The 25,777-nt window shown below is 42.5% G+C and overlaps 1 protein-coding gene across 1 annotated transcript in view; it reads right to left on the bottom strand.

Annotated features, from left to right (window-relative positions):
- The window catches only part of LOC117559140 (membrane-associated guanylate kinase, WW and PDZ domain-containing protein 2-like), a 95,523-nt gene that overhangs the window by 24,154 nt on the left and 45,592 nt on the right, over window positions 1-25,777 (bottom strand). Inside the window, 4 exon segments of the mRNA XM_034235811.1 lie at window positions 273-474; window positions 3,673-3,704; window positions 16,665-17,339; window positions 24,094-24,276. Coding sequence (XP_034091702.1) covers window positions 273-474; window positions 3,673-3,704; window positions 16,665-17,339; window positions 24,094-24,276 — 1,092 coding nt within the window.

Below are 25,777 nucleotides of genomic sequence, written 5' to 3'. Positions count from 1 at the left end.
GTGTTAAATCAGACTTTAGTTCCACCTGGAGTAAATTCACAAGCTACCCTGCAGCAGAGTCCTGCACCGTTGTAGTTGTGCATATGACATTTTATAATCCCTTTTTCGATGTGCAGCTTCCAAAGTGAACAACAAAAAGGAATCTGTAACTCAATGCGTGTTTGTGTGTGTTACAGAAAGTAGTGATGAATCGCCACTACTCCACCTTCCAATGAGTGCACCGTCAGTGTTTGTCACAATGCTACCCCGGCAATATGGTCTCTGGTACTTACGCCTACTCTCATAGATTGCCCTGGACTTCTCATAAAGGTCAAAGGGGTCAGGTTTAGCCAGGGCCTCGGAGGCTGAGTCTGGGACCGAGGCCCTGTGAAGATGGTGTGTTGGGAAGGGGGCGTTGTGGGGGATAACTGGGGCTGACAGGCTGGTCTGAGCGGGGCTGCCCTGGCCCTGCTGGGACTCCCACTGCTCCAGCACCTGCAAAGCACAGCGGCATGATGGGTAAATGTTTCACTACCAACTTCCCCCTTTGTAACACAAGGTTTTAGCTCGGTGACCTTGATTACAACACTAAAAACTTAGTTAGCTTTATGACTTTATGACCGTTTGCTAATCCCCACCACTCTTAGCTACCGTTGCTCCTCCTGTCCAACCTTCTCTTCTCACAAAGCACACGAGCAGTTTAAGATGGTCGCCGATCTACTCAGAATTTGCGTTGTATTTCGATTTTTCATTACAGACAAAAGGTATACAGAAGCAGGATCCTCACTTTAAGCTGTATGCCAACGCTAAATATAGCAAGATTGTTGAAAAATGAATTATCTAGTTTTCAGCAGATTTGTTTAAAAATGAATAGCCTTCGAAAAGGACTTTTAATATTCACCAGGCTTCATACAGTACATCATGAAATGCTAAATAATTGAGGCTAAATCTTGCAGGGGAAATATCACCATCCTCACCAGCTGACGACACAGCATTGCTCTTGTATAGTTAGCTCTAGTGTATTATTATTTATATAAAATCTCATTTTAACATAATTATGGATGATTTGGATGCTCATTATAGAATATTATATTTGACATGCAACACAGTGCATTATAATAGATGTAGTACATATATTTCTGACTGGAAAAGGGGATTTGTAAATGAGTAAATGGACGGCATTTACAGGCAGCACTGTGAGTTCGTAAGCTAATTACATGTCCTTCGCCTGTTGAAATGAATAACACCAGGTTAGCTAATCAAGTTAGCCAGGCATGCTAACGTTTATTTGATCTTTAAGCCAATAAACACATTGTTCAATACAATTCTTAGCTTTGTTTGTGCCTGTTTTTTAACAACTTATTGTCCCATTATTATTTTGGAAATGAAGAGAAAGCTTGACAGGCTGCATAGTTATGAACGCTAAGCTATGATTGGACAAACTAGACATTGGGGGGTGGGGTTTAGCAAACAGTCAATTCATGTTCAACAGGTGGTAAGTCAGAAAGTTAGTTAGGTTAGTTCTTGAAACAAGCAGCCTTTAAATCCCAGGGTATATGGAGGATGTGTGTATGGAGAGGAAAACATATATAATAAGGTGAAAAACAGATAAATATGACCTTCATTTGGTTGGGAATTAGAGGATGACAGCATGATGTTCATATGATCCTACTGGCCAGTGAATTAGCATTTCTGTTTTATAAGGTGATAATAATTGTATTTTATATCCAATCGACATTTGTTTAATCCAGAAACACATTGGTTAATGTGCTGCCGAGTGTTTGCGGTGACACTGGCAGTTTTGACAACACCAGTCACTCAGTGTTAGTCTCGATGTGTCAGATAAGTCAGGCCGCTCGAGTCACAGCCTGACACAAAGCAGATATAGCCAAGATGTCAGAAAGTGTGAGAGACGGATCCGGAGGGAGCCACGGCCTTTTTGAAAGTGAGACGGCGAGACTGGCTGCATATGGCTCGCTTTGATATTGAGAATTATAGGGCTTCTGGTTCAAGATGTACTGAGAATAAATAGACGCTTCATAAAAGCTCCAGGACGGAATCAAAAGTGTTTCCTCTCTTTGTGGTTTCTTTGGAGTCTGCTATTGATGTGAAGCACGTCTGCACAGAGCAGGCTGCTGAGACGGGGGACCTTGTTAAGGCTGAGATTAGACTCCTGCATCTCTCTTTCTCCTTCTATACATGTCTTTGTGTTTGATTAAGACTGTTGAGGCAGGAACACTTTAGCTGTAATCTAGCTGGTCAGATCAATGGAGGACACTGCAGGCAGGTCTCCTTTATAACACAACATTATAGAATAGAGACACCTGCTCATGCTCCGACGCTAAGTGACTAGATTTGACTGACAAACTTGATAAGCTCATTTGCAAATAAAAACTCTGGGGAGCGGCAGGCGGAGCTCTGTAGGTCGATATGACAATTAGGCGATTCCCTGTCTTCCCTTATTAGTCAAATTATTCCATATTTCATTCTCAGAGATGCAGAAGTGTTCTTGTAACAAATTATACCCAATTAAACTGATAGTGAACTCTGGTGTGCGTGGGGTAGAGCAGCGGGGGGAGAGGGGCCGGGCGGGGTGAGGCGGGGCAGCTAACAAATGAACACTGGGGGGGTGAAGAGAGACAGAGAGAGAGAGATGTGAACAGACAAGACGGAGAGAGAGACTCTGCATGCCGTCTGCAACTTTGTGACTTTCAAAGCTTTTCCCCTCATTGCCCAGAATTACAATTATTCTGAGGGAGATACAAAGATGATCAGCGAGCAGGAAGGGTGAGGAGAATGTTAGGTGCGTTGAAATGTACAGGATGAATGTTTAAGGTGATGTAAGTTAAATGTGGAGTGGGGACAACATGAACCGAGGTCAGCGCCGGGAGGACGTCCACGCATGAAACGGATTACACACACACAGAGAGAAACAAAGAAAGATGGGTGCGTGTGCAGGCATGTGAGTGTGACAAACACACAGAGACAAAGGGAATCTGATCTAAGAGGATGTCGGGTGGATAGAGTTTGTAGCGTGCCCACAGGGACAGCAGATGATACTAAAGTCGAGTATTTATGGTGGCAGCAGAAGAGGCCGGATGCAAGTTCGCAGAAAGGCAACATGAGGGTTTTTAGCTTGATATGACAAAAGGAAAACAATGGCAAGGTGATGGATAAACAGCCGGGGGGGGGGGGGCTACTATGAAAGTGCAAAAAGCTTTTGAAAAATGGTTATAAAAAGATGATAAAAGAGGGATGAATGTATATGGGTCATGCCAAAGCAGTTAGAACAGAGGCTTAGCAGCACTTTAGCTGCAGCATTATTCAATTGCCCTCAGAGCTGGTGACCCTGATGGCACTGACTCGGGTTATAAATTAGTCTAAGACTCCCGGGATCAGGACATGTGATGTTATGAGGCGGACACTTGACCTTTTTTTAATCCTGTGACGATAAAGAGGAATATTAAGGGATAGCTATTGTAAAAGGCGTGGACACATTGTGGATGATCAGTGGAGTTAGTACAGCGAGGGAGGGGTTGACAAGCCATTAAGACATCTTACAAATGAGTCAAATAAAGAGATTACAGTCTGATTAGGACATATGTTATGCATACTGCAGCCATTTGAAGTTAGAATTGTTTATTAATGATTAGGAAGCAGACAGTCCGAGTTCTGGGGGCTGGTGGATGTTACCTGCTTGGGGGTCTTCCAGGGTGAATAGTGACCTGCAATGTTGAGAGAACAAAAAGGTGCTTTAGACTGAAAAAGATGGATGAATAAATCATGAGAAGCGTGGTTTGATTTGAGCAGCAAAAGCCGATTTCAGTTGGTTTATGGGGATTACAAGATGAATAAAAAAAACGTTATCAACATAATTACAGATAAACCAAAAGAAAATAAGAATAGGATGAGGAAATGACAAAGAAAAACACAACTCAAACGGCGTAGAAGGATGAAGCAGAAGATAGCAAGTAGATATCTTTAAGGCACCAACAGATTGCGAAGTTAGAAAGATAACAATGTAGAAAAGACACGGTATGATCGTTTGAGATGTCGTGTCATTGTTAAGATGATCGTGAATAACATGACAAACAGTGATCGACAGGTGGCATTGATGATATGAAGGAACAGGGGTTTCCGACAGGGGTAAGGATTATTTGGAATGAGTTATTTTGGGATTTATATTAAAGAGATGTTTTCTATTAGTAAAGAAGAAAATCACCATAATGAATATCATGATATTAAAAGCGCATTAACGAAAGTTTTGGCAACTAGGGGGAAGCAGCTCACAGTGTTGATCCTTTAAGTCCACCCATTGCACTCCATATTGATGACGATGGACGGTTTATCACATGATGCAATTGAGCGCAAACATACTTTTTCCTGAAGATATTCAAAAATAGAAATCTGTAAATCCCTTGAAACAAAGTGACTCGAGTGACATCACTTGAGGAAGTAGTACCAACAAAAACCTGTAAACAGACTTCGATTAAACAGGTTCATTTGAGCGTTTTCACTAAGTATACTAATGAGAGCAGTAGGAAAACAAGGGGGAAAGGGTGTCATGTGATCCATTTGTTTATGAACATATCAGCATTTGTGGGTATACTTTATTGTCACTGCTTAAAAAGTGGCTTTTGAAAATGCAACCACTTTACCAGGTAAAAGCCACATACTCTCATTTTCCCATTCATCTCGCTTTGACCTTTAAAAACACATTTGTTGTTTACAACATTGTTCGAGCACAACACCGAGAAATCTAACTCGGTTGATGAAAGAAAACAATCAGTAGAAACAACAACAACAGCAGCTGACATTAGTACACACACGCACAAACACAGATTAATGAAACGTATGCTGCAGCTGTCAAAGTCACAGGAGCATGTAAAACACGAGGCACACACTCCGTCTCCCTGAATCAATTTCACTTCTTCCTGTCTTTCAAGTGCTGCCACAGTCTGGGAAGCTTACGCAAACAAACGGATCAAATGATGGGGTGAATGCTCCAAATATGCGTTCATGGTGTTGCCGTGGCGAGACTCCCATCACACAGTAAAAACATTTGTCTCACTGAGCCGCCGGTGGAATAGCAACAACATTAACAATAGCAACACAAAGACATTCAGCAATGTTTTGCAGCTTCTCAGTCAACAAAGAAGCCAAAGAAGATTTCAATTCAAGAGGATTTTTTGCTTCAATGAAAGCCCTCCCAAGCAGGAAAAGAAGCAACAACAGAGCAGAGTGTGTGACAGCACCTGAGCCATGTGCACAGACAGAGAGGAGGAGCTCTACAGGCATCACTGACCGAGGTGATCCTCAGGGCAGAGCTGCTGTTGACTCAGGCGTGTCAGACATTTACTTGGACGAGGGTGGCAGAATGCCCCATGGGTAAAAGTTAGAAGTGTAAAGAGACTGAAGGAGAGACTAACGGTCGAAGAGGCTTTTTTTGCTTCGGAAGATTCCCCCTAATGTAGTGAAATGACTTGGAAGTACTTCAGTTGCAGCCATGATAAGAGCTGTTTAGATTCTCTAGGTGATAGGGAAGGAGCTTCAATGTTAAGAAAATACTGTCCCACAATTCCACGGGCCCAAACATTCAAAGTGATGCACCATTAGGCCATTCATAGAAAATACAGATCGAGACCAACAATGCTAATCATGAACGTTTCTGGTGCTTATTGAGAATGTTTCCTCTTATGCAGTAGGCTGTCTTACCGAAGTGCTTATACGTTTTGAACTTTTAAACAAGATGTTAAACCAAAATACGAACTTTGGACCTAACTGTTGAAAAGAGGATCAAATAAAGTCATCAAGTTTGACAGAGTTGTGTGTTGTTATCTTGAGACAACCTATCAAGTAATGCATGTATTGAATACGTTGTTATTTATTTCAAATCGAGTGGACCTGATTTGTTGTGGCTATTCAACCGCAGCCCGAGAGAAAGAGCGAGAGAGTGAAAGGAGCTGTCCGCGGTGCTGAAAGTCTTCTATGAGTGTTATCCTTTCGTAAGACCAGGAGGGGTGAGTGTCTCGCTTATTCAAGCCCCCTAATAAGAAGAGACAAGTCTCTAAGTTCATAGAGAGTGTTTGTGTATCTTTGTTTCACCCCCCCACCTCAGCCCTTAGCAGGTTATAATGGCTGGGATTGGTTAAGGGCGTTAGGTTAAAACGTTTTTTCAAATTTAAATGTAGAGAATTAAATAAAGCAAAACATATTAAATATGAATCATTAAACAAACAATATATTAATTTAAAGCAGATTAAAGTTAAAACTAAAACGGTAGAAGACAATATATCTAAATTAAAAACTGAAATGGATCAATTAAACCAGGAATCATTATATAATATTCATACAACATCTGAAATAGATCAACGAGGCAACTTGGCTCAAGCCATTAAAACCAACCAAAAGCAAATTCAAAGTAAATTCATCAAATGTATAAAAAATCAAGAAGGTTGTATTGTGTATAATGAAAAACAGAAACGAGAAGTGATAAGAGATTTATGTTTCGAAGCATATAAAAAATAGACATTGAAACGGAATTTGATTTCCTTCTCGGTGAAATTAGCAAAGATGAGGTGATCCAGGCGGTGAAAGAGCTGAATGTCGGTAAGAGCCCGGTCCTGATGGCCTGCCCACTATTATCTGATGATGTTTTAAACTTACTGACCTCTATGTTTAATGAAGGTCTCAGCAGTGGTTGTATGGGGGACTCATTTTATGAAGGTGTCTTGACTCTACTATATAAAAAAAACTATGAAACTGATATAGATAATTACAGACATTTAACTATAATGAATACTGATTATAAGATACTAGCAAAAATAATAATGAATAGATTAACAGATATATTAGATAAAACATGTGCTATAAAAGGTCGCCTTATGGGACAACTTATCAATTTTAAGAGAAATCATAAATAAGCCAAAAGAAGAAAAAGTTTTTTTTATTATTGGACTTGATACAAAAAAAAGCCTTCGACTATTTATCCAGAGATTACTTATGGTCGGTGATGAAGGCCTACGGATTTCCTGAAGCCTTCATAAACATGATTAAGTGTCTGTATTTTAAATCTTGTGTCTGTGTAAATGTAAACGGTGTGTTGACAAATGCAATTCATGTTGAGAGAGGGGTTAAGCAGGGGTGCCCTCAAAGCGCAGCTCTGTACGTGCTAGCCATGAGTCCATTAATTAGAATAATAAACAATGACAGGTTCATATCAGGAACACCAGTTGGCCATGCGCCCAAAATAACTGCCATCTCCTATGCAGACGATGTCACTGTTATAATAAAAAACCAACAGGAAATGGATGTTCTAACAAACCACCTAAACCTATATGAATTGGCATCAGGAGCTAAATTAAACCACAGCAACACTGAAGGTGTTTGGATCGGCACCGACGATGCCAAATGCGACAAACATTCAAGTGAAAAAAGAAATTAAAATACTTGGAATAACTATTTGTAGCGACAACTGTGCTGAATTAAATTGGGAGAACAAACTAAGTGAAGTCAAAGAACAAGTTAAACACTGGGAGAATAAAAACACAAATTATAAATCAAGAATAAACATAATAAAATCATTCATACTTAGCAAGATCCTTTTTCTAGCAAACATCTTCCCCCCACCAGCCCAAATAATTATGCAATTAAACAAACAGTGTCAATTTGGTGTGGGGTATAACAAGGGAGGTTGCTAAACGTAATTTGTTATTTAAAAGTAGGGAATATGGAGGCCTGGGAGCCATAGACCTGGGCATTCAACTAACAATTACCTTTGTAAAAAACATCTCGGCTGCAATCGATAGGAAAGCACCTTGGGTTGAGGATGGAGAAATGGGATGGAAGAAAAGAAGGGGCAGAGCTAGAAATGGACCCTATTACAAATTCGTTTATGGTGACTTCACAACAGAAGTTCAGCATTTAGAGATTGATTGGATCGGACTACCGAATAGAGTAATTTTAAAATGATAAACGATTTCAAATATGGAGGTGTTATAACATACAAAAACCTAACACCTGACGAAGGTAACGAAGTCTTGAAATTAGTCAAAAGTAAACAGTTATCGGAGAGCATGAGAGACGTGAGGTGGCTGATATCAGTCAACAGACTTGCTGTCAGAGCTGTGGTTTCATGGAGCTGCTATGTGAAAACTAAAACATGGTTAACTGTGAGGAGGACGAGACTTTACAGCACCTCCTCATGGACTGCTACAGAGCCCAGGAGGTGTGGTCGCTCCTACGGGGCATCGGGTTAGAGTTCAATGTAGAATATATCTCAATCATGTATTGTATTCTGGATGAGGGGATGGACAATAAACACAGGGAACTATTTCAGCCGGTAATTTGTATAACATGTATGAAAATCTGGAAAACAAGGTGCAATATGATACTAAATCAGACGATCATAAACAGTGGCACCATCGTGAAACAAATACTTACTGAACTAAGGAGAAGAAAAACCCTGGACAAATCCCAGACTCAGCCATGGGGCGTTTTGAGTCTGTGACCGAACTGAGTCTCATTGGAATATAAACGTGCTCTCTTTATGTTATTTATATATTTATTCATTGTGTGTTATATGTATTATTAATGTAACTTTTGTATATCATGTACTGCCCAAATAATATAAAATAAAGTTTTCTTAAAAAAAAAAAATAAAAAAAAAGTTAAGGGTGTTCCCTGTTTTCAATTTCTACCCCTAACTCCAATTAAAGAGGTTTTTACTGGGGAATGTTTCCAGATAGCTTTTGTGCTCCAGTTGTGCCAAACAACAAAACAGAATGGCATACACTTACAACCATTTGACACACATAAAGCTTCATTTGTTCACTGATTGAAAATCACAATCTCCTTCATTTCAATTGGAGGATAATACTAGCCCTTCAATTATTCAAATGAGCCTATGATCACACTAGAATCGATGGGGCTGTGCATGAATCTTTTATCTCTATTTTATGAGGGAGGCTGGCAGCGTCAAATAAACATCCATAGCAGAAAACCGATTCTATCCACTTCGATTCAAATGCCCGTTCCATGTTAGCCCAATGTGATCAGAAAACACATTGTCATTGTAGCTGTGTGCAAACCAAATGATTTAGCAAGGCACACGATTGAACACGCATGATATTAAAGCTCAAAATAGCACAATGGATTAGACCACGCTCAGGCAATCACCGGGTAATCACTCTATGTCATTAAAACTCAAATAAGAGCGCTTGATTTGCTACTGCTCCCACACGCAGGGAGGAGTTGCTGCTTTGATTTCATTTTAATGGCAGCGAGGCCAAACACAATTAGCTTTGTTTAACCCTTTCTCCTCTGATCTAATCTCCGCATGTCATCCATCATGCTCCAGGCTCCTTGGCTGTCTCCCTGGAGGCGACCGGACGGGTATCGATCCCCGACTGGCAGCTCCTCGGGTTTGCCGGGGGAAAGAGCTGTAAGTGTGAACATGGCCGACAGTCTGTGGTGCACTGGCAGGGAGCCGAAGTCATCACTCTCCTGCTATCTCCTCCCTTTCGATTCCTCTCTTCTTTGTTTCCAACTATTCTATCTTGCACGAAGACTTCCGATGAATCACTGTCTCGTTACACAGCGATTCCCTGGGAGGCTGGAGGAGGCTCACTGAATCTTCTTTTCTTCCTCTACAAAGCAGACCTTCACCTGCGGCCTGCACGCTTCTCAGAGCGACCTCTGGTCCTACACACGACCAATCTGAGGTCAAACCAGGCTGCTGATACATAAGGTGCATTCTACTCACCATGCTACTAGAAAGGGGAGTCTGTGCAAGTGTGCAAAATGCAGCCTTGGGATGTATGTGATAAAGAGGTGTTCCTGGCTGGTGTGTAGGTGTGTGAATCAAACCATGTGGCTCTTGTGAGTGTGTAGGCAGGCGGCAGTGAGGGAGGATGTTAGCGGAAAGCTAAATGAACGAGCGAACATGTGAACGAGCACAAAGTCTCGGCTCAGCTAATTACAGCCCTGTGTGTCTGCTGGTGTGGCACAGCCCGTTAATGGTCTAGATAGCCACTAATGAGCCACTCAAATGTAAGGCATGGCTAAATATCATAACTATATTACAAATGGGGGGCTTTCAAGCTGGTGTGGCTGAAATGACAGGATGGTTTGATCATGAATGGCTCATTGTTTGGACGGTGCACTGGCCGTCAGCTTGACAGTCATGCTTCTCCTTGCATGGCGAGTTCTTTGGGAGTCATGACACATGCCGGGGGGAAGACAGTTACAAACTAAAACAATTGTCCAGCGAAAAATATCCACATCTTTAGGATACCACAGCATAAAGGTCAGCTAGATATTTTGTGGAATACACTTATTTGCCTTCTTCTCGAGGGTCTCGATTTGAGACAATCAATAGCATTCTTAGCTTAAGGATGGAGGAGGGGGAAACAGTTAGCCAGGCTCTTCACAAAATAACTTAAATACAATAAAAACCAGGTTATTTCTTTCCATCTTCTCTGGAAATATTATTGAAAAACTTTTATGTTGTTTCTTCCCCAAAATCTTTTAAGCGAGAGCAGATCTCATGTGAGGATGGTGACAAAGACTGTAAAAGCAAGAGCAGCAAGCATACCACTTTTCTTCATGATTGTCTTTGTGGTTGATGATGATTATAACTGTCTCAGAATGCTGGTGGTAATGATTTATTGTTGCCTAAAAGCAACATGTACAGTACTCTGCATTACTACAAAAACCTGCTACAGCTCTCTTCGGCTCTCTACTGTGTCCATGACAACGTCAAAGTAAGCAAGCCAACTCTCTCCGTTTTTAATTCACACTCTTTTTTTCTTCTGTTTAAACATCACTTCTGAATCCATTTCCAAACGTCTCCCGTCCTTTTGTTGAGACCTGTAATTATGATGAAGCTCAATCTGAGAACCTTTTTCGCCTCCAACCCTTTGTGATCCCTGATGCTGGACATTTGGAGTGTATCGTCATAGCAACAGCTCCCAAAAAATAGCCATAACAGTATTGTTGGGTAGTGGGAGTAATGGCGGCGCTATTGCTGTCAAAACCTCCTTTACTCCTTGAGACCAGATGCAAACCGCCATTCAAAACAAAAACTCTGTCATGCAGAAATAAGCACATTGGCACACTTTTAAACTTAGTCAGCGTTCAGCGCTCCTTCAATCCTACGCTTCAGATTGCGTTTTCAGTCAAAGTGATGAGAAATGCTCGCTCCCTGAACTCACAAGTTGGAGGAGACAGTGCCAAAGAAATGAGCGTAACAGTTGTTTGGATTTAAGTGGGTCGCCTCTATCCGTGCTACACTGACCAATGAGCACAAGCACTTAAAAGCCAGCTCAATTAGCCTGTGTGGCCAGAATCCAGTGGTCTAAAGGAGCGGGCCAAATGGGGGTCTGTTAAGAGCGGCAACATCATTCCAGCAGCATGGTGACGGTTTTATTACAATGGGTAATAGCTCGGCTAAACGCTCCAAGCTGCCCCTTTCTGAGGAAGTTGGATGTGAAAAGAGAATGGGCTGCAACTCAAACCTCACAGTGGAGGCAGTGTGCACTCTAATGTGCTGTATTATGGTGCTGAAAAGGGTGACAACTTATCTGACCGTAGTGAAGGAAACAACTGCACCAAAATCCAAACTATTCTACATCAATTATTCATTAGATTGTTTTACAGATTAGGGGACTGTTGAGACTATTTAGTGTTGGAAAGTACAAAATAATGACCAATGTGGCTGGACATTTATAGGGGAGTTCTAGGGAGGGAATACTCAATTATAAGATTTGCTGTAAATTAATATCCTGTTAGTTGACAGTTATAACAATGAATGGTTTAACAATACTAAGACACAAGTAGGGGGTTGAAGTAACTACCTACTGTATTGTAGTACCATTATCTTCATGGGTCTGCAGCCCTTTTGCTTGTTGCACCCTAAACCAAACATCTCCATAATAATCCAGTGAGGTTCAACTGTAAATTGATTTTCCCTCCTCGATTAAACAACCCCCCAAAAATCACAGAAAAGAAACATGAACATTTCTCTCTTTTCATCTAATAACTCGTTCATCCCTTGTTGAAGTCCTGACTCTCAAGATGGGAACCACTGCTCAAATCAACCCTTTCTCAAAACGTACTGGATTAACATTTTAGAGTGTGTGGGAAGGAGGGACAACGAAAGCGGTGAAAGTCTACAAAGTTAACACCACAAGACCTTAACAGACAAAACAGCTCATTAGCTTTGTCACATCAAAACATTTAGACACATGTTTATCCTCAGTCCCACTGCCCTTTTTATCTCCATCATGAAGGAAACAGTTAGCAGAGAGAAATGACAAAGCCTGTATAGCGACTGTTTTTCACCCAGGAGGAGCTGAAGTCTCAGATCTTAATGAGCTGAAAGTAAGTAAGTAAAACTTTATTTATATAGCACCCTTCTCAACACGGATGTACAAAGTGCTTTACAGTACAGTACACAGGACACAATTCAAAGTACAACTATAACATGTAGAATAAAAGGCATAAAACAGCAGCAGGTAATACTTAGGATAAAACATACGATAAAACACCAATAAAAGCTACTAACTCACCTCCCCCGACGACCCAAAGGCCTGTCGGAAAAGGTGGGTCTTTAACTGCCCCTTAAAAATCTCTATTGAGGCAGAGGTTTTTATTATCTGGGGGAGTTTGTTCCAAAGCCTTGGGGCCACCACCTCAAAGGCACGGTCACCCTTAGTCTTTAGCCTGGTTTGGGGCACCCTTAGGAGGCCTTGGGGGCGGTGGTGGCGAAGTCGATAGGGACTTGGTTTGGTAACTGGAAGGTCACCAGTTCAGGTCCCGGCAAGACCAAGTGCTACCGAGGTGTCCCTGAGCAAGGCATCGTTCCCTACATTGCTCCCCGGGCGCCGTTCAAAATGGCAGCACACTGCTCCTAACACTAGGATGGGTCAAATGCAGAGAAACAATTTCCCCACGAGGGATTAATAAAGTATATCAAATTAAAATTGTTCAGAGGACCTCAGGGCCCGGTGTGAGGGTGGATCAGGTCATTGATGTAGGCTGGGGCTTGGCCATGGACAGCTCTATATGTGAAGACCAGTACTTTGAATTGGGTTCTGAGATGGACAGGGAGCCAGTGCAGGGCAGAAAGAATCGGAGTGATGTGGCATGTTTTTTTTGGACCGAGTGAGTAATCTAATACACAAAGTCTCACAGTGTTCATCTGGTTAAATACCCAAATACACCCACCCAGATGGCACGTTGTCTTAGATTGGATTCATCTTTTACACATGCTAGTCTCATAGTCATAGTCAGCCAGGGTGGCACGGACGTTTTTTCCACCTCGAGCACCCACAGCTTGTCGAGTCACAGAAAACCAACATAAACAGATGTGACACAGCACCCTGGCGTATTGCTACACATTGAAGCAAAGCTATATCCAGTTTTGGAATAATGAGACGGAAAATAGAACGTAAATAGAGCTGCCACTTTCTCCTCGGGCCAACAGGTTGCTTTTGAGATGGGAGCGCTTGTTTCAACCTTCTAAAGCTTTCCAAAACCCGGACAGATGGTGGGAGCGCTTCATCGAAGATGGGAGATGTAAGAGTGTGTTTGTGGGGAGTGTGTTGACAGATTGGGGATATTTGAGATGGTGGCGCAAGACCTTTGACCCCTCCCATGTGTGTACCCTTTTCTTTTTGCTGCTGCTTTTGATTAAATCACATAAATATGAATATCTTAAAACTGCACTGTCACTTTTATTTTTGTATTTTATACCTGTTTTAATTAATGCTGTCAAAATTATCGCGTTAACGGCGGTAATTAATTTTTTGAATTAATTGCATTAAAATATTTAACGCATGTGCAGAATGGCCCGCCCCATACATCCCACCAGTGGCAGCGCCAGGGTATGGCTGGGGTAGGCTACACCCATACCAAGAAATGGCTTAGCCCCACCATGAAAAATGATGTTAAAGTAAGCAAAATAAAGTCCACCAACAAACGCCGAGAATTGCACAGACAGCAGTTAGTAAGATTGATTGTCTGGAAATACCGAAGACCAGAAACGGTTTTGAAAACTTTTGTCACGTAGTGATCGTCTTCTCAATAGAACATCTTTGATAATGTCTTCTGGCCAATCAGAATCAAAATAACGGCGTGGTGTAAGTCCCGACGGAGAATACTTTTTGCTGTAGTAGCCTACAGGTAACAAATAACTGGTACGCAGGTTATGTGCGTAATCTGAAATGCGTACCGTCACTTGTGTCACAAAGCGCATTTGCGTACCGACGTACTTGTGAAGCTTTTCCAGAAGGCGGTTAGATCACCGGACGACAGAGTCGGTCTCCGTGTGCACAGACAGGGCTGCTGTTAACGTCGGCCTGTACAACGGAATTGTGCCAAAACTACGCCAACCGGCTGCGGAGGGAGACTCCCCCCCTTCACTGGAGAACTGCGCTAAAACAGCTGATCACAACGTTCACACTCTGTGGTCACGAAGTACTCCACTGCCCCCCCCCCCCCCCCCCCCCCCCGTCGACTTTCCTGAAGTAGCCTACTCCCCCGTTGATAGAAATCAACACGTAATGAATTAAAACCCCACGGTTTGATGATTGATAGGTGCTCTCTTTCATTTTGACACACAGATTTTTTTTACAATAAACATGTTAAATGGATATATCCGCCTTCTTTCATTTATATTTCCATTCCCACAACAATATACATAAAGAAATTACATATTTTGTCATGGTGAATGGTGATTAATCATGATTAATAAATTTTTAAGCTGTGATTAATCTGATTACATTTTTTAATCGTTTGACAGCCCTAGTTTTAATATATTCTAGCTTTTCCCTTGGCCATGTATTTACATGTAATAATTGGATTGTTTTGGCATTATATTTTTCTGCATTTGCATGTTTTTTAAATCCCTTTGAATGTCCTCGTTGTTGAAATAGGCAATATAAATAAACTTGACTCGACTATATTTGGCTGACAACATTTTAGAGGCTTAAATATTTGTATTCATCTCCTTTTATTTTGGTAATGCAATGCTCTGACCAAGGAAAACGAATATTCCCTTGGTCCGTATCTCCTCCTCCTCGTATCTGTTGGCTCCTCCTGGCTCACTGACAGAGACTTGAGCAGCCTAATAAAGAAAGAAATGGCAATACATCTATTCAGAGGCTGACCTTTGCGGGTGAGTCTCAGTGGTGCCTGTGGCACCAGGCAGTTGGCATTATGATTTCTGCGTGACATTAAAATACAGCAACGATGTCACAGAGACAGGTCCTATGTGCTTGGTTGATGAACAGCCAACATTGCTGTATCAAGATTTAATTCAAACGTTTCATCTTCAACATGGAAGCTTTGGCTGAGTCATTGCTGGCAGATGAACTCCCCATTTCAAAAAGAAGACAAGCTACGTTTCTAGACAGATAACACAACTTGTGTTCTGTTATTTGAGGCATGCAAATGTTTAGCGTAGACAGGACAGTGAATCTTTCCTCTTTCCCTTTCAATGTCAAAGGCCCTGCCGTTAGAAGTAAACTGTCTGTAGACTTTCAGCCTTTTTTGAGGAACACAGCCATGTCTACCCACTCCACACACACTTACAGAGCAGAACACAGTCTGCTACCTGTTGATTCTGCAAATCACCAGCCTGTGTGTGACTCAAAACGAAGAGCAGTGCATAATGATTGTCAGGAGGTAAGCCATTGTGAGAAATACAGGGTAGGAACCACTTTAAAGCCATTTGCAGTCTACCAGCATATTGTTGAAACTGTCCTATTTCTGACAGGCTTTAATTTTGGCACCTTTATTTGTGGCTCACGAGAAAAGGCTATAATTGCCCATACATATGAAACTGGCGTGACAAATACATCCTAAAATAGTATGTGCAAAAAGCATGCAACGTCTATTTGTTTACCACTCTGAGCTAGGGTTCATTGAGCAGAGAACAAAGTGAAGTGGAGGTCAACTGTTTTTCTAGAATAGAGAGGGCATTTGAGAGCAGCTGCACACCAGCCAGACGCTGTTGAGCACTGCAGGACTGCAGTGTGTTTTCTGCAGCCTTTGTTTGGGACCACACATACAGACGCTACAACAGTCAAAGATGACTTATGAGACAGGCAGACAGATAGGCAGCTAGAAAAGGCAACTATGGAGGAGATGCAGAGAGATTCAATGTACCTCATTCACCAATATCTTCCTAAATCTGGTTTTGAGAAAGGTCCCAAGAAAGGTGTATTTAAAAAGCAGAATGTTTCATTCATGTTTTTCTCATAATGATGAATCCCTTGATCTGCAATAACACTTCCTGTAAATATAAAACTTTGTGCAATATACTGTACTCTCATGCAATCCATGCTTAATTTTTTTCTTTAAATGTATTAACAATCTACAAACAGTAACAGCTACTACCTCTTAAAAAGTTATATATGTATACTGCTGCTTTTCTTTATTTAAATAGTCTACTTATCTGCCATTTGTTTTTTTAATTATTGTGTTTTTTATTATTAATAACGTGTGCATACTTATTTATTTTTTTATATGTATTTTCTTTACTTTATCTGCACTATACTTCTGCTGTTGTAATAAAGTACATTTCCCCGTTGCGGGACAAATAAAGGAATTCTGATTCCGATTTGAGTTGGTGAATGAGGTCCAATCTTCCCAGCATCCCTTCCTGCAGCCATGGATCTTACCTGTTCCCCCTCTCTGAATCACCAGGATGGTCTCAGCTCCCACGGCACACTCCTTCAGCAGCTCCACCACCTGTGTGTGAACCAATCCCTGCACGTGTTGCTTGTTAATCTCCACAATCAGATCCCCCTCGCAGAGGCCCGGGCAGCCCTGAGGCTCCAGCACCTGTTTGACCCTCTGGCCCGTAGCACTGTCCGCTATAGTGAAGCCAAAACCTTCCCCGCCCTTCACCATGGTCAGGGTCAGTAGTTCCCCCTGGGTCGCTCCTGACGACGCCATGGAGACGCTGTCGGGAGGTGTGGTCCCGGTGGTGGGAGGCAGCGAGCCGTCTAGGTGAGTGTCCCCCGGGTGAGGGGTGAGCAGCTGGGCGTTGACCTGGTCCTGGCCGGGGTCCGTGACAAAACGGGCCGTGCGGGACAGATAGTCCAGGTAGTTGTCGTAGCCCGTCCTGCCGTTCACCATGAGGGGCCGCTGCTCCATGATGCCCAGCGGGGAGATGATGGTGGTGGTGGTGTTGTTGGTGTTGCCGGCCTCCTCTGGGTCGTAGGGCAGAGGGTAGCCACGACAGAGGACCAGTGTGACGCTTTGGCCAATCGGAACCGACTGGAAGAGTTTGACCACGTCGGCGTGGGTGGTGCCCAGGACGCACACATCGTTGATGTAGACAATGACATCACCTGCAGACAAAAGGAAGGACAGATAGGAACACAATGGTTAGGTGTATTGGCTGGAATTTGAATCACATATTTAAAAGAAGTAACATCACATCATTGGTTGGTGGAGTACCATTTCAAAGCGGTGAGTTTGCCATTTTGACCCTTAAATTCTTGTTTTTTTGGAGGAAGTAGTGCTATTTGTGGACAAGAGGGTGGAGCTGTTGTTTGCTGATCAGGCACGGGACACAACATGTTCTTGTGATAACTGAAACATGTTGATGAAATTGACATCAAATCAAAAGCATATCACAGTTTGAAAGATGAAATTTGAAACTGAACTCAAATGCCAAATGAAGGAGACTGACAGTAAATACAGAGATAAAAGCTAAATCTGTTGAGTTGAAGGATATTATAGAAAAGGGAGATATGATGATGTATAATATGCCTTATTCAAGAGCTATAGTTGTATGAATGATAACAAATCCATGGCTGTTTCAAACGTTTTCAATTTGAATAGCAACTTAATCTCTATACTATACTATGTATTTACATAGTCAACCAAAATAATTGTAACAAAATAGACCAAAAGGTGAAGTCAGGACCCAGCCAGCTGTACAGCACATCAGCACCATATCCTTGATGTTCCTTACAGCTATAAACAATTCTACAGAAAAACATAACCATAGATGTCTTGTTTCTTATCTGCCTTAAACAATAGTGCTGATGACAAGTGACTCAAATCTTTGCCTTTTAAGGGGCCAAGTGCTTTTATTTGCTCGCTGCAATATACTGCATTGTAGATAAAACCAAGCTGACAATTAAACGCTCCCACACAAAAGCGCTCCACATCCAGGCTTATCTTTGTCTTAACCAGATTACTCAATATTTGGTTGAGTGCTCCGCTTTTTAAAACACTGGGCTCGGCAAGGCACCATCCACTTTAAAGTTGGACAAACAGCATTACCAAAGTTGATTATGAAAACAATTATTTTATAATTGCAGATATAATTGTCATGCTCTTTAGAAAGAGGGCAGTGTGGATGTGTGAGTGTGTTGCAGGGAGAGAAAGAGGAAAACAAAGATGTGTTGTGATTACCAAGCTAAGCTTTAGTGATTGACCCTCACCTTGTTAACCTCACTCTCCATGCTGTCCAATTCTCTGAACGTGAGCAGGAGACTTGTAGAGTTATATTTGTATTTATTCATGTTAGCAAACTATGGATAAGCTTAAAATGGGAATAATTTAGGTGAAACTGTGAGCTGGATGTGGGGCCTGTTGACATGTGTTTTTGAGGACAAAGGAAGATGGGGGAAGGTGAGAGCATGTCTTGATTTGCATTCAACTTATCTAGCTACAGTGGTTGGGGAAACCTAAGGTCGGAGGTGTCTGTGATATTTGGGCTGCCAATCAATGAGCTCTAAATGGGAGGATCTGATGACTCCTCCCATTGTCAAAGAGTATAAACAGACACACACGCGGTGTTCAGCCTCTTTCCTCTGGCTGGCTCACGTGCAGGTAAATTCGGGATCCCAGGGATTAACTGTGTTGAATTTGTACTGTATTGATTGTATTGTATTGTCATATTATCATTAAAGTAACGGTTATTTGGTAGCTCTGGATTCCTTCCTGTATTAACCAGCTTGATAGGGACGTGCGGAGATTTGAAAAGCGGATCAGATATCCCTTTTAATCTCTAACAGACTGCACTGACGGCTCAGTCAATGACACTATTTCTAAAACAACATGGCAATTCCTGTCCTGGATTGACTGTTGAAATGGAGCTGACCCCTCTGAGTGACAACAGGAAGTTGAGATATCTCTGAAATGTTCTCTCATTGTAAACAGACAAACGCTCACTGAGTTTGAACGCTGCGCCGGTATTGACGGAGCCAGCTCACACATCGAAGCGACGTGACGTGAGGGACTTTTTAATTAATCTGGGTAAACACGGACGACATTTGCCTTGGGCACCAGTGTCACAATCAATAGTTGAGCACACTGGCAGAGAACAAATGATGCTGCTGTGACCTTAAAGCACCCTCTCTCTGCCCATAGATCTCATTCTTTACGACCGGGGAGGAATACAGAGATATAAGGTGGTTGACAAATCTTGTCAAAAACCACACATGTGCACACAATACTACAACAAAACATATTTTTCTAACCCTAGAAATACCTTGCTATGAATAGTTGTTATACGTCATACATACATTACATCATAGACATGGCATTGTGATCCCAGTGCTTTTTTATAGTAGCAAAAGCACTGAGAGAACTACCACCCAGTTTTCTTGTGGGCCTGTGAACCCCTTTAAGATGGCCGACCGTGAGATAAAATAGGAGGGACATCTCTCACACTCGTTATATATATATACACTTGTTGTCTCTTTGGTTTTGGAAAGTCCAAATAGACATCTCCCTCCAAACTATGCCACACATCCTTTTTGTTTCATCGCCATGCATGTTGCTTCGGCATGTCAAATAAATTGAAAGCTTGACAGACATGCACTGTGGACTAAGTGTCATGCTATTTAGTGAGAAGCACTACACAGCCTCTTCGAAATGCCTGCACCCTGCTGAGACTCTGAACGTCTCGGTTAGCGCGGCCTCACCTCGGATAGACCTCTCGTTACGCCGACAGACTCTTGAACACGCCATTAGCCGGAGATGAATCTGTCATAAGGAATATGCAAGGATGGGACAATGGGAGATGAATTATCAGCGTGGGCCTTGTTCCCAGAGAGTGGGGCATGTACGGTTAAGGACAGTGTGATTTAGAGTAGATGAGGAGTTTTATAAATGATAGAGGGGCCTGTTTGGTGGCCATGAGTGTGTGTTTTAGTCTCAGGTTCGATCTTTTGACATTTCTGTGCACTTATGAGAGTCTGTAATTGTGACTATATGTAATATTTAAGCTGAAGCAGGCTTTTTTTTTGCGTCATTGTGCAAAAATGATATAGCTACCTTTCAGAATAATTGTAGTTGAAGTAGTCTGTGTGATAACTAAGCTTCTGCACCTCCTCTGGGCTCTGGTCTTTCAGAAAGAGTGTCTTCCTATTGGCTGTTAGCTTAGACACCAAACTGTGTAATATTAGAACAAAAAAACAGTCTGATTTTAAGTTTTCTTATAATAGTCGCCCTGCTAAAAATAAAGAATTTAGACCAACATGCCTCTCTCATTGTCGCATCTCACAGCTAGCATCCTCCTTACGCGATATATAGTAAGGATTTAGAAATGATGACAGCGATCAGTAAAAATGCCTCAGCGTGATATCTTTTGTAAATAGAACACTCACTGTATTTGCTTTATGCTCAGCAAAACTGCACTGCTGAATAAGTTATACAGCAGTTATACTCTCCAGTTTGAGACATACTTTACCAACAAACCCTCTCCGTTTTGTATTTGCCTCTGGCCTCCAAACTAAGCCTCTCCACTTTAAGCTAACATAGATCCGTATTCCACAAAAACATTTCCATTGTGGACAAAAAATACGTTATACAAAACCACAAAATATGTTGCCTGGACAAAACTGCACTGCATGTGGTCTAGCAGTCATACATCTGATATTATGAAACTTTTACAATAAATAACTTGAACATGTTTGTGTGATCACGTAGTGGAGACAGCCAGGAGGGGTCACGGCACAATTACCCATCTGGAATTGAGACTTTCACACCTCCGCATGCCTGGCTTTACGTCCGTGTGAGTTACTGTGATGGAGCTAGTTCTGTTACGACAGAAGTAGGACACAAAATATGGGGAGGCAAAGAGTGGTGTGGAGGGTGAGATAGAGATGGAGAGGAGAATGGGGGAGGAACAGGGGGAATGGGTTGTTGAGGTTGTGAGAGGGATTTGATAGTTATTTCTGGGGAAAGAAAATGTAAAAAATGAAAGGTGGTATTCAAAATGAAAGAGAGGAGGGGCTGCTAAATGAAGTTAGCATTGTCAGGACAAGCTTTATTAATCATCAGGGGAGCTACTTTTGGCTTTTGCGGCATCACTTTAATAAAAGAACGTTAACGACCCTGAAAGAAGTCACGATAACAATTTAGAATAAGTATTCCAAAGAGTTTTGGAGAAGATGACTTTCAGAGACGGCTGTACAGAGCACACTCTCTGAGCAGCTTACTTTACATGTGACAAATGACCACTATGATCTCTGTATGTGTTGCAGTGTATATACATAGCGACTACACTGCATGCTGAGCGCTGACACTGTATTCCCATGACCTTTAGTACAGCGGGTCCATCCCAGAGTGTGTGTGTGTGTGTGCGCGTGTGTGCATGTACACTGCAGTTCCACCCCCATGTGGCCACAGCCAGAGACACGGTGCTCATAAAGTCCCTCTTATGATTAATGGAAGAACAAAACTCTGCAGTTGGTGCAAGTACACACACACACACACACACACACACACACACACACACACACACACACACACACACACACACACACACACACACACACACACACACACACACACACACACACACACACACACACACACACGTCTTTGCACTTGTCGCCTTTTGAAGTGGAAGCGACATACATCATCATGTAAGCTGCATACTGTGTTCATATTAGGGTGAGTTTGTTTTCATTTCACTATATAGGCTGAAGTGCATAAAAAAAGGGAACGTGGGATTTTGTAGGGCGTAGAAATCAAATTGTTTTGATTTATGCTGATAAATGCACCAAAAACTTATAAAAAAGGGTTATATAAGTATTTTTCTGATATTTGAAGGGAATACATAAATGATTTTCTGGCCATTGACTGTGTGCTCTCATGTGTTTAGTGTTTTACGCTTTCAGGTAGGGCTGTGCGATTATGGCAAAAATCATAATCACGATTATTTGGTCAATAATTGATATCACGATTATTTTGACGATTATTCATTGACCATTTATTGAACTTTAAAACAAATAATATGTTACCAATAAACAAGATCAATAAATGTGTTGGAGCGCACTTCCAAAACCATACTAAACATATATTAATATGATAAATAAAAATAAATTAGACCCAAATAAATGAAATCAAATATGTTGCAGTGCACTGTCACAACCTACTGAAAACTCCTTAACATATAGCCAACATTTTGGTAAAACATATTCAACATATTCCACTCAGTTAAACGTTGAAGGCTGGCCAACCGTCATGGTCCAGAAGTAACAGGAAATAAATGTTGAACTACAATTTAAGACCAAATAAAAATGTTTTGGCCACCATGGCAAATGCTGGTAGGGCTGCTCATGTCATCTCTTGAAGATTTTTTGCAAGAAATACCAGGCTGTTTACATGGTCTGGTTTCAGAGATGAGCGCAGGCAGGTGACAATATTGCCACCTGTACTGAAGACCCTCTCTGAAGAGGAACTTGTGGCAGTGCTGCCACATATGACACAGGAAAAAAAGAAAAGACTCTGAAGAACCCTTTCTTTGCCATTATATAAAAATAGTGTTGCTACAAAAGTATAAATTAGGCTTACTAATAAGACAACTCAGATCTGAAGCTACACAGTAATCTGCTGCAGCAACAGTGCAATAAAAAAGACAACATTAATAGAATCAAACCCATTTTTTGTTGCATTTTATTAGAGTATAAAAAGAAATGCCTTTAAAATAGGATGCAAGCAACACTAGTTTCTGAACTGATAGACTATAATCAATTTAAACAGAACAGATCTTAATGTTTGCATTCTTATACCATTTTGTACAATAATTATCATGAATAAATTCAAACAAACTAAAACTTACAGCAGATTAATAACGGTATTTAAATTGAGTTTTTATTATATCAAAAACCTGTTGAAATGCTGCTGTTATTTTTACTGTCCCACAAAAGCGCGTCGCAGCCTCCAGGAATGCTTCTTTCACAACTTCGCCGTCTTTGAAAGACTTCATGTGTTTCGCAAGAACGTGACTGACCCGATAAGATGCTGTGGTAGCAGCCTTGCTCTTGTTGTTGGGCCTGGTGAAAATGGACTGCTGTGCATTTAGCTGTGCTCTCAGGCCCCTCCCCTTTTGGAGCGTAGGGCAGAATTAGGAGGGAATTCCGTCTCGTAGCGTTTGTGCACTGTTTTGAAATGCCGCTCCTAAATTACCCTTCTTCGATAAAGCCACGCTCGCATTGCAGATGAGACAGATGGACTTTGAATTGGAATAGATACAAAAATAATGATCCTCCCACTTGGAGTGAAAATTATATATTTTGGGCTTTTTTGCTTCTGCCATAATTGCGGTCTTGTGTGTGTGCGGACTGTCACTCCTGTTGACCATCCATGCTGTTGACACGGACAACGTCAGCGAACTAGTGCACTGCTCACCAGCCACGCCCGGACACATGGGGTGTGGCCGGCCAATCACAAGCTTTGATGCGTTCAAGTGCATTATTCTGGCACGGGAACATTATGTTACAGGACATTAACGATAAAACAGAATATTGTTGTTCTATTTTTAGACACATCTCGCGATCGACTGGGAATCTCCCCGCGACCCTTCTTTTTAACTAGTTGCTGCTCTTGTTCTGACATCTTCGCTTGCGCTGAACACTCACAACACATGTCACTCCCACGTGGCCGAGTGGGCTTTTAGGGAGGGGCGAAAGCGCACCCAGCAAAATAATCGTATTTTGTCAATTATGCTGTTTTCCTAATCGTCGCAAGCCATAATCGTAATCGCGATTAAAATACGATTAATTGCACAGCCCTACTTTCAGGTATTTCAATAGAGTGGTTAGATAAAGATAGTTGATAAAAACGCCCGAAGCTTACCTGTGACCATCTTCGCGTCAGCTGCGGCAGGGCCATCGGGGATCACGCTCTTCACCTGGAGGAATTCATCAGGCTCATCACCCCCGATGATAGTGAAGCCGAAGCCCATGTTGCTCTTTTGGAGTGCCGTGGACAAGAAACTGCCTTTCAGCTGAGTGGGGTCCCGCGTGAACAGCGGCTTCTCTATAAAGGACACATAAACAAACACATTAACCAAACTGTGGCACTGTGAAGCCTTCATAGCAAAGGTTAAAGGGAACTTAAAGCTGGTGCAGGGCAGTGCTCACAGGGTGGGGGCATGGGTGAAGCTTATCCAGAAAGATATGGGTGTAGCCACAGGAAAACTGGCAGGGGATGATCCTAAATGCGAAACAGTGAACTTGGACAGAGGAGGGTCTTTGGAGCGGAAATGCGGGCTACAGTGCAAGGTTCAAACGCAGCATCCCTCCCAGGGCACCCACTACACTTGTATCTGTTCCTCTCCTTCCATGCTGGGTTATGGTGGGCACAAAGGGGGGCAGAGAGCTTCAGTGATGCAGGTCTTCAGTCCCATCCCAAAGAATACCAAGGGAATGGCAAAATTCGGCAAGTGACATGCTGTCAATCAGGGATTAGCTCCGAGAAAATATGGTTGACAGGGTTAGGGAAGAACTGGGAGATTGGCGAGCAAGGGGAGAGCTGGGGGATTTCTGGAGGAGGGGGGCATCTTGTGTAGAAATGAGAGGATCTCAGCCAACAAGCTTAGTCACACTTAACCAAGTCTCCCATCGTTGCACCTCGGAGGGAGACGTGGCTACTGTGCTAGTTTACTTCCTTTGTTTGCCGTCACTGGTGCAGACGCAGACTGAGTGATTACACTCTCTGCCTGCTTACGCCAGGCGATAAGACACGTCGTGGTTTACGATACTCATACAAATCCTTCAACTGCCTCAAGCGGGGAAAAAAGCTTGCTTGGGAGCTAGCATGCTTACAGTAACTAGCGCAAGCAGCCATGACAACGACAAGTTCTCTCTTGGCCTACTTACTGACAAAGTGCCACAGGGAGTAGGGGCTACAGACAGGCTGCTCTAGCACAGTGCAGGCGGAGGCGTGAAGTGGCTGCCGCTGCGTCTGCTGGTTCTGGTGGTGGGGGCACGTATTCATCCGCCGAGTCAGGAAGCGGCGGAGCGGGGAGACATCGGTGGAGGAGGACGTAGCGTAAGCGGCGGCCCTGCGACCCGGCGTCGGCGAGCGCGAGAGGTCGCTGAGGCTGTGGCAGCGTTCGGGCAGCGGGCCCGCCTGAACTCGGGGGGGTCTGGGGAGGGTGGCACAGGGGCTGGCATCCTCCTCTGGCATCAATATTTAAAGGAAAAGGAGGAGGATGGAGGGGTTGGGAGAAGGAGGAGAGAGAGCCTCACTGAAAATGTACACAAAGTGTAACCACGGAGACAGGCTCTCGGAGTACTACGTTACTATGGAAACAAACCTCCACTTCACCAGTCCAGACAGTTTTTGTCTAGCAGTTTGTCGTACTACTGTTGGTGGAGTGAGCGCTGGAATCAGGTGGCAACAATTAAACAAAACGATGAATCACATTCCAACCCACACGTTCACTATTTATACGACCCACAAGTATTATTAGCAGTTCCTCCAGAACACAGGGGACTTGTTTGACTGACGCTGAAGAGTGATCTGCTGTCAAACA

Source organism: Gymnodraco acuticeps, unplaced genomic scaffold, assembly GCF_902827175.1.
Source record: "Gymnodraco acuticeps unplaced genomic scaffold, fGymAcu1.1, whole genome shotgun sequence".
NCBI classification, from domain to species: Eukaryota; Metazoa; Chordata; class Actinopteri; order Perciformes; family Bathydraconidae; genus Gymnodraco; species Gymnodraco acuticeps.
Note: the sequence above shows the minus strand (reverse complement) of the source record. Positions and strands in the feature narration are given on the sequence as shown.